Below are 10,237 nucleotides of genomic sequence, written 5' to 3' on the forward strand. Positions count from 1 at the left end.
CCGGACACGTGATTCAAAATTACTCTAAACCCGTACTGTCCGGGTGAATCCCGGACAGGTGGGAACCCTAGAGCGGTGTGATGTCTAGATGCAGTGTAGAGTATAATATATTGTATGGAGCATGAGATAATCTGCATGAACAGTAATATTCTGCAGTGATCTGATAAATGAACATTGTACAAGATGATTTAAAGGGACAGTCCACTGATAATTATGGATGGGTGTAATGCTCAGCAGGGATGAACATATCATTGAAGGAAATTGGTTTTGTCCCCTCCCCCAAAACAACTTGCTCCTCTCATTAGCTCCTTAGCATAGACCCAGAATAGAAAGGACACCGTTTTGTTGCGCTGGAATCATAAAAATAGGAAAAATTTATGTAAAAGCAGCTGACACAATATGCGAGGATTGCACAGTAATTGATGTAATAAATGGCGTAGCGCTAAAACTGTATAACGAGCTTTCAGTGTTTCAGATGAATAAAACAACAACTTCACTTTAAAAGTCCATAATTACAGCGATGAATCTTGTGAGATCCGGTTGCAAAGAAGTACTTTTGCCTCCAAGAGCTAAACTGCAAGAAGTCATGCCAGAAAACTCTGGGCATTTCCTCAATCTTTTTCTTCTTCTTCGTACCGGGGGGCGGTGCTGTGCGGTGTTTGAGGTGCGATGCTCTGCAGGACTGGGTGCGGTGCTGTTCAATGCTCTGCAGGACTAGGGGCGGTGCTACGCAATATTAGGGATAGTGTTCAGTATTTAAGCTACAATGCTCTGCGCTACTGAGGGCAATTCTACGCAGTATTCGAGGTGCGATGCTCTGCAGGACTGGGGCCGGTGCTACACAGTATTTGACGTGTGATGCTCTGCAGTACTGGGAACAGTACTGTTCAGTATTTAGGGGGCAATACTTTCAGTATTAAGGATAGTGTTGTGTGGTATTTGGAGGTACAATGCTCTGCTGCATATATATTATATAATAATGTAAATTTTGTTTTATAGCAGAATGTGGCTGTGGATCCTTGTCAGTGTGTGCGCCATCACTGCAGGTAAGAGATCCTCTTCTCTCATCTGATAGATTCACATCTCATGTCACCATATATCTTATATCTGGAGAGTGGTGATGTCACTCCTGTGTAATATATTATATACAGAGAATAGTGATGTCACAGCTGTTTTGCCTCCTTTATTCCTCAGCTCAGCAGCGCCGCCCCTCGCACTCCGGTGAACATGGCAGTCCGGACGGAGAACGATTTTCACAGTCTGCAAACAAACTGGACGGACAAATCACAGCCCTGAGAGTTCGTAGCAACCGTCGTTACATCTCCGGGTGAGACACATGGCGCAGGTTTTCCTTTTCTCATCAGCTTCATACTAATACATGTGTATATTGGGGGGATTCCCAGTGTCTGTCCCCAATTCTCTATTATCACAGAGCTCAGCTGCTCCGGGTTTAGAGAACAGAGTTTGGCAAACTTCAAAGAAGTTCAGATACCGAACTCAATGGGAGCCAAATCTGTCCAATCAAAATGCTCAGGGCAGTGCCGGGACAAGGTCATTCGGTGCCCAGGACAAAGATGGCAAACTGCGCCCCCCCCCCCCCCGGGTGTAAAGAAAGAGTCAGTGGGAATCAACTATGTTTCCTGTGTAAGCTGCTTTTTACTGCAGATCGATTTGTTCTTTCCTTTTGCCCTTTTCCTTTGCAGGGAAAAGAAAAAAAGTGATCATTCCCTCTGTAAAGAGCCCTGTATTAATTATCAGCACAGGGCTCAGAGCAGCAAGTCATTTACCACCGCCACCTGCTGCCAGATGCCACGTGTCATTTGCCACTGTCACCTGCTGCCAGATGCCACGTGTCATTTGCCACCGCCACCTGCTGCCAGATGCCACGTGTCATTTGCCACTGTTACCTGCTGCCAGATGTCACGTGTCATTTTCCACCGTCACCTGCTGCCAGATGCCACGTGTCATTTACCACCATCACCTGCTGCCAGATGCCACGTGTCATTTACCACCATCACCTGCTGCCAGATGCCACGTGTCATTTACCACCGTCACCTGCTGCCAGATGCCACGTGTCATTTGCCACCGTCACCTGCAGCCAGATGCCACGTGTCATTTGCCACCGTCACCTGCAGCCAGATGCCACGTGTCATTTGCCACTGTCACCTGCTGCCAGATTCAGCTTGTTACATAGTTACATAGTAGGTGCAGTTGAAAAAATACACAAGTCCAACCCACGTGTGTGATTATATGTCAGTATTACATTGTATATCCCTGTATGTTGTGGTCATTCAGGTGCTTATCTAATAGTTTGTTTCTTGAAACTATCGATGCTCCACACTGAGACCACCACCTGTGGAAGGGAATTCCACATCCTTGCCGCTCTTCCAGTAATTAACCCTCTACATAGTTTAAGGTTAAACCTCTTTTCTTCTAATTTTAATGAGTGGCCACGAGTCTTGTTAAACTCCCTTCTGTGAAAAAGTTGTATCCCTATTGTGGGGTCACCAGTCCGGTATTTGTATATTGGAATCATATCCCCTCTCAAGTGTCTCTTCTACAGAAAGAATAAGTTCAGTGCTCACAACCTTTCCTCCAGACCCTTTATTAGCTTTGTAATATTGAGACCTGCCTAGAGCGGTGTGATGTCTAAATGCAGTGCAGAGTATAATGTATTGTATGGAGTATGAGATAATCTGTATGAGGAGTAATATTCTGCAGTGATCTGATAAATTAACATTGTACAAGATGATTTAAAGGGACAGTCCACTGATAATTATAGATGGGTGTAATGCTCAGCAGGGATGAACATATCATTGAGGGAAATTGGTTTTGCCCCCCCACCCCTCCCCCTTTTTTACCCTCTCTATTCTTGCGATAAAGGGTATATCCTTGATTGTTTGCCAGCCAATCATGAGAGCTGTTGAACTAGGTCTCTGAAATTCCCACAAAATCCAAATCCTCCTTCTACAACAGTATCTCTAGTTCACCCATCTTGTCCGCCAGGCTCCTGGCATTGGTGAACATGCCACGTAGTTTATACCGGTCACATATTATCCTCTTATTTGGTGTTGTGAGATTGCAACTAGGACTTGCTACTACACTTACAATGGGTTTATACTCTTTGGTCAACCTACCACTAATGCCCCCAATACTATCCTCTGGAATATGTTCCGCACTGACTAGCTCTACCTCTGGACCCTCCCCCCCCCCCCATCACCTAGTTTAAAAAAAAACTCTAACTTTTTGGCCATCTTCATTCCTAGCTGACCTGCACCCTCCTCATTTAGGTGCAGTCCGTTCCTTCTATAGTACTGGTTATCGACTGAGAAGTCAGCCCAGTCCTCCACCCAAACCCCTCCTTACTACACCAGCTCTTCCCTAATCTCTCTCTGCCTTTCTGGTGTGGCTCGATGTACCGGTACTATTCCTGAGAATACTACATTGAAGGTCCTTTTCCTCAATTTAGCTCCCAGGTCCCTAAAATCGTTACCTTAGGACACTCCATCTGCCTCTGACTTTGCCAACGTGCACCATGGCAGCCGGGTCTTCCCCAGCCCCACCCAGTAATCTGTCCACCAGATCCGTGAAGTGTCGAACCCGAACGCCCGGTAGACAACATACTGTTCGGCGCTTCAGGTCTTTGTTACAGATTGCCCTCTCTGTCCTTCTAAGAATTGAGTTCCCTATCACCAGAATCTGTCTTTCCTTTTCCTTCACTTCCCCCCCTCCCCCACTCTCACTGGTGGAGTTCTTCCCCCGGCAGCTAGGAGAGTTCCTCAGCTCCAGCAGTGCTGGTCCCTGACCGGTTTTACCAATGTCACTCAATGGAGCGTACTTATTGGGATGCTCCAGCCCTGGATCAGCCTCCCTTAGACTTCCCCCTCTACCCTTCCTGACTGTCACCCATCTACTATTTCCTAGTGCCTGCACCTCTTTGTCTCCATCCGCCTCTGTGCTGGCACCTGCCGTGTATGTTCCTGGCTCTCCATTAGTATGAAGGGACTTCTCAGTGCTGACAGTTGCTTCCCCAGATTCAGAACCTGGGCTTCTAGGGAAACAATGCGCTTACATTTTGCACAGCAGTATTCACCCTCGATCGGATGATCAAAAAACACATACATGCCACAAGATGTACAGCAAGTCGCCTTTCCACACCCGCTGGGCATCGTACCTATGAATTTAATGAGGATTGGGGATTATATCCTGTCCAAATTACCTAACAACTAGCTTCCTGACACTAATCAACAAGACCATACACAGGTACTCAACAAGACAATACACAGGTACTCGCAGAACTACGTGCACTCGTTACACACAAGTATACAATGCACAATACACAAGTACTAATGATCCACACACACTACTCAGGTACTCACACTACACAGATACTATGACCCCTGTTATAACCTTCTGTTTTAAACTCTGGTTTTAACTCACCACTAGTGATGGACGAACTTCCGACGGGACGTTTCGTGACCGCTATCCACGAATGTGCCCAAATGTTCTAAAACCGCAAGGTTTATTTCCGTCATATTCCCGCTTATTTACTGCCATATCCCCTCTAAGGGTTCGATCAGGTCCGCCTGAAAAACTGACAGGTGAACCTGATCAGACAGCGCTTGTGAAAGGGGCCAAGCAGGTAGGATTACAAATAATTTTTTTTCCTTAATTAAAATATTTTTTTTTTACTTTTAAAAAAATAAATAAATGCTATTATGAACAAAAAAAAATAATAATTATATAATATATATATATATATATATATATATATATATATATATATGAAGCTATTTACCAGCCACCACACTCATCGTTGGGCAAAAGGCGCCAAATGACACCCGCAATCACTTCCTTCTCTTCACTTTGGGAAGGAAATGGGCGGACAGTCAAAAACAGGCAGGGCTTTGAAGCTCCATTAGGATTAGCATTATTGGATGGGTTGTAATTTCAACATCCACCACAAGATGGCGCCAGACTACTGAAAGACTTTAGAAGGCCGCAAAGCCGCGGCCTCAATTACTGGCTGGCGCGGCCCGATGCAATCGCACGGCGGAGTTCGGGGTCCACACGGAGACAGGATACCCCAGCTGTGTTGCCCCAGGCGCCAGGACGCGAATTCTAGTCGCAAATGCGACCTGGCGCCCGGGGTTTATCGAGCCCCGCTCTAAGCAAGGCCTGGAAGTGCTCCATTCTGACAGCCCTCTGGGATGGTGGTAACATTTCCGCCATTTTGTGTTTGTACCGGGGGTCTAAGTACATTGCCACCCAGTACTGGTCCTTGACCTTTATGCTTTTTATACGGGGGTCCCTGTTAAAACACTGGAGCATGAAGGCCCCCATTTGCACTAAACTGGAAGTGGTGTGGTGGCCTGGCTCCTGCTCATCATCCAGGATAATGTCGTCCTCCTCGTTTTCCTTCCCCCATCCACGGACAACAACAGGGATCCCAGAAAGTTTTAAAGCATGCTCTTCTTGCTCCTCCTCATCTGCCCCGACACCATCCTCCTCTGACTCCTCTTCAGACTCCTGTTGTTGACTCAGATAGAGTAGCCCCCCCGGAAATTCATCCAGCATTGCGACTTCCTCATCTTCCTGCTCCTGCTCCTCCACGGCTTGATCAATGACACGGCGCAATGCACGCTCCATAAAGAAGGCATAAGGTACCATGTCACTGATGACGCCATGGCTGCGACTGACCAGTTTGGTGATCTCATCAAATGGCCACAGAAGTAGTGCATGAGCAGCCACTGGCGCGGTGAAAAACCAAGCTCCCCAGAACCTGTTCTGCCGCAGAGTTCATACAGGTAGACGTTAACTGCACGTTTCTGCTGGAGCAGCCTATCAAGCATATAGAAGGTTGAGATCCATTGCGTGGGGCAATCGCAAAGAAGATGTCTGACCGGCAGATTGTGTCGACGCTGAATGTCAGCAAGGCGAGCCATGGCCGTGTAAGATCTTCTGAAATGGGCCAAGAATTTCCTTGCCTGCCGCAAGATGTCCTGGACCCCAGGGAATTTGACAATGATTCGCTGCACGACCAAGTTTAAGACATGTGCCATTCATGGCACATGTGTAATTTTCCCTGTTTCAATGCGCTAAGCAGATTGGCACAGTTGTCACACACCACTTTACCAACTGTTAAATTGAGCGGTGTTAGCCACTGATCTGCCTGTGAACGCAAAGCTGAAAGGAGTGCCGGGCCAGTGTGGCTCTTGGCTTCCAGGCACAACAGTCGCAGCACGGCATGGCAACGTCTCACCTGGCATGTCAAATAGGTTCTGGGGATCTTGGGCGGCACAGTGGAAGAGACGCTAGCAGCGGAAAAGGAGGAGTCAGCCGAGGAGGAGAGGGAGGAGGATGGAGTAGGAGGAGGAGGAGAGCCAGGCCTTCATGCAATCCGTGACGGTAAAACCAAATCTACACGGGTGCCGCGGGTTAATCGCGAACGAGCAAAGTTCGCCGCGAACTGCAAGGCCACCTCTACTCACCACTTAGTCCCGTTTAACTTGGACAGAATTTCAGTAAGCTCAAAGATGAGCGGCTCACAATGAGTTCTGCACAAGGTTATATAGGCCTCAAGCATCTCTGACCAATTAACCACTTCCCTTAATTAGTAGGCTGAAGGAAGCAAAGAAAAAAAAGCTGTTTAAAAAGTGTTAGAAAAGAGTGTTAAACAGATACAAGGAAAAGCCTCAAAAAGATCCAAAAAAATGCAACCCAGCAATCACCAGCAGTCAAAAAGCAAAACTTGTTCACTCTCCACTCAAGGTCCACAATGTTTAGCTTCCAACCAGATGTCACTTGACATCGTCAGCTGCTGCCAGATGCCACGTGTCATTTGCCAACGTCACCTGCTGCCAGATGCCACGTGTCATTTGCCAACGTCACCTGCTGCCAGATGTCATGTTTCATTTGCCATCGTCACCTGCTGCCAGATGCCTCCTCCCCTCCCCCAATCGGGGGGGGTTAATTACCATTGCTATTTTTAATTTCTGTAATATGCAGCCGGGGGGGGGGATTAATGTACTGCCACTGGTCAGCCACAAATGCATCAGTGACCAGTGGCAGTACATTAACCCCTCCATGCCGCATATTACCGAAATTAAAAATAGGTAGCATTGGTAATTATCCCCCCCTCAGCCTCCCCCCCTCATCTGATCCAGACAGTTCATTTATTAATCTGCAGATGGCAATCATTATCTGTTTGGTGCTTAATTTGGTGCAATCATATCAGTGCCAAGTACGCTCCGGCACCCGGCACAAGCCTAGACAGAGACAGACCGCACCAGTCCTTCCCTGTCAGCACTTCACTCCCTCCTATGGAGACGCTTCGTAGTCCTGTCCCGGCGGCATGGCGTCACTCGCGGCCAGAGGCGGGATGGGAGGAGCATAGAGAGTTGCTGCTGAAGCTGCGACCTGGAGGTGGAGGTTCCGCCGAGGAGGAACCAGGTCAGCAAAGTGTGTATATGATTGCACCAAATTAAGCACCAAATATTGATGAGGCGGAACTAATAGGTAATGATGAAATGGCACTGATGAGGCAGCACTGGTGGGCAGTGATTAGCACTGCACTGATCAGGCTGCATTGATGGGGCGGCACTGATGGGCACTAATGAGGTGGCATTGATTGTTACTGAAGAGGCTGAACTGATAGGCACTGATGAGATGGCACTGGTGGGCACTAATGATACTGCACTGATGGGCACTGATCAGGTTGCACTGATGGGCACTGATGAGGCGGCACTAATAAGCACTGATGAGGTTGCGTTTATGGGCACTGATGAGGTTGCACTAATGGGCACTGAAGAGGCTGCACTGATGGGCACTGATGAAGTGGCACTGATGAGGCGTCACTGGTGGGCACTGATGAGTTAGCACTGATAAGCTGCACTGATTAGGCTGCACTGATGGTCATGGATATGCTAAACTGTTACTGCGGCACTGGCAGTAATGGGAATCGGATGCCATGGCATTTGTTTTTGTTTTTTGCCAGGTAACCTAAGGCTGGCGTGGGGCTTATGGAAGTTTTATTCATATTATTTATCTTATGTTACAATTTTAGATCTTCTTTCTGTATTTCTCTTCTGAAGAATGACGTGGGTTTGTTCCCTCCACAGGATCCAGGTGCGATATGGGGCGAAGTGGTCAAAGTACCGTGGGGGCAAATCAGGTGATCAGAAGGAAATTTTACTTAACCCCGGAGAGCACATTAGTCAGGTAAAGGGGAAAAATACCTCCGTCATCCACCAGCTGGTATTTATCACCAACAAGGGGCAAGAGTTCAGTTTCGGCAAAGATATTGGAACCGCCTTCAACAGCTCCTCACCGATCCCCGACACCTACCTGAGATACATCAGCGGAAGCTCCGACACCGGCATCAACGCCATCAGCTTCCACTGGGACAACCCCAACAGCAACTGCGACCACTGCGAGGAGTAATTTCCAGACCGCTGTGTGGACCTGAGCTGCAGAGTATGCCCCCCCCCCCCCCCCCGCTTGTCATCTGTCTAACTTACCCCCATCTGTATCAGCTCCCAATATTCCGTGTATCCTCTCCTCATAATAAAATCTGCAGCTACAATGCCTGTCTGATTCTTTTCTAATTATAGGCTTTCTGAAAAGAAGAACTATAGTCAACTACACTATATTACCAAAAGTATTGGGACACCTGCCTTTACACACACAAGAACTTTAAAAGCATCCCAGTCTTAGTCCGTAGGGTTCAATATTGAGTTGGCCCCCCCTTTGCAGCTATAACAGCTTCAACTCTTCTGGGAAGGCCGTCCACAAGATTTAGGAGTGTGTCTATGGCAGGGGTGTCCAAACTTTTTTCAAAGAGGGCCAGATTTGATGAAGTGAACATGCTCGAGGGCCGACCATTTTGTCTGACATTCTTTAAACCATTAAAATTCATTCTAAGTGTGTTCATCTGAGCACTAATACACGGCCCAACAAGAACTCTCTTGCCTTTGTGCTGTGTGTGGTAAACAGATGAGCTTGGGTGTATTATTTGGATATACTGTATTTAATCGGCTTATACCACACACCTTAACTTTAAAAAGGAAGTCTCAGGAAAAAAAATAAAATAAAAAATCTTACATTTTAAATAAAGACATGTGAAGCAAAATAAGGGTCAGTGCCCATCTGCAGCCCCCAGCGTATTGCCATGAATGCAGCTGCCACTGTATTGCCATGAATGCAGCCGCCACTGTATTGCCATGAATGCAGCCCCCAGCGTATTGCCATGAATGCAGCCCCCAGCGTATTGCCATGAATGCAGCCCCCAGCGTATTGCCATGAATGCAGCCGCCCACACTGTATTGCCAGGAATGCAGCCCACACTGTATTGCCAGGAATGCAGCCCACACTGTATTGCCAGGAATGCAGCCCACACTGTATTGCCAGGAATGCAGCCCACACTGTATTGCCAGGAATGCAGCCCACACTGTATTGCCAGGAATGCAGCCCACACTGTATTGCCAGGAATGCAGCCCCCACTGTATTGCCAGGAATGCAGCCCCCACTGTATTGCCAGGAATGCAGCCCCCACTGTATTGCCAGGAATGCAGCCCCCACTGTATTGCCAGGAATGCAGCCCCCACAGTATTGCCAGGAATGCAGCCCCCACAGTATTGCCAGGAATGCAGCCCCCACAGTATTGCCAGGAATGCAGCCCCCACAGTATTGCCAGGAATGCAGCCCCCACAGTATTGCCAGGAATGCAGCCCCCACAGTATTGCCAGGAATGCAGCCCCCACAGTATTGCCAGGAATGCAGCCCCCACAGTATTGCCAGGAATGCAGCCCCCACAGTATTGCCAGGAATGCAGCCCCCACAGTATTGCCATGAATGCAGCCCCCACATTGCCATGAATGCAGCCCCCACATTGCCATGAATGCAGCCCCCACATTGCCATGAATGCAGCCCCCACATTGCCATCAGTGCAGCTCCCACATTGCCATCAGTGCAGCTCCCACATTGCCATCAGTGCAGCCCCCACAGTATTGCCAGGAATGCAGCCCCCACAGTATTTCCAGGAATGCAGCCCCCACAGTATTGCCAGGAATGCAGCCCCCACAGTATTGCCAGGAATGCAGCCCCCACAGTATTGCCAGGAATGCAGCCCCCACAGTATTGCCAGGAATGCAGCCCCCACAGTATTGCCAGGAATGCAGCCCCCACACATTGCCATGAATGCAGCCCCCACATTGCCATGAATGCAGCCCCCACATTG

General features: G+C 48.2%; 1 protein-coding gene across 1 annotated transcript; it reads left to right on the forward strand.

Annotated features, from left to right (window-relative positions):
• The first annotated feature begins 1,003 nt into the window (after nt 1-1,003).
• Nucleotides 1,004-8,452, forward strand: LOC143925381 (zymogen granule membrane protein 16-like). Its single transcript, XM_077449949.1, has 3 exons — nt 1,004-1,046; nt 1,195-1,327; nt 8,121-8,452. The coding sequence occupies exons 1-3, from the start codon at nt 1,004-1,006 to the stop codon at nt 8,440-8,442; spliced, it is 498 nt and encodes a 165-aa protein (XP_077306075.1). The 3' UTR covers nt 8,443-8,452.
• Nucleotides 8,453-10,237: the final 1,785 nt, after the last annotated feature.

The sequence above is a fragment of the Lithobates pipiens genome, unplaced genomic scaffold (assembly GCF_037356315.1).
Source record: "Lithobates pipiens isolate NorthernLeopardFrog02 unplaced genomic scaffold, aLitPip1_a1.2 Scaffold_22, whole genome shotgun sequence".
NCBI classification, from domain to species: Eukaryota; Metazoa; Chordata; class Amphibia; order Anura; family Ranidae; genus Lithobates; species Lithobates pipiens.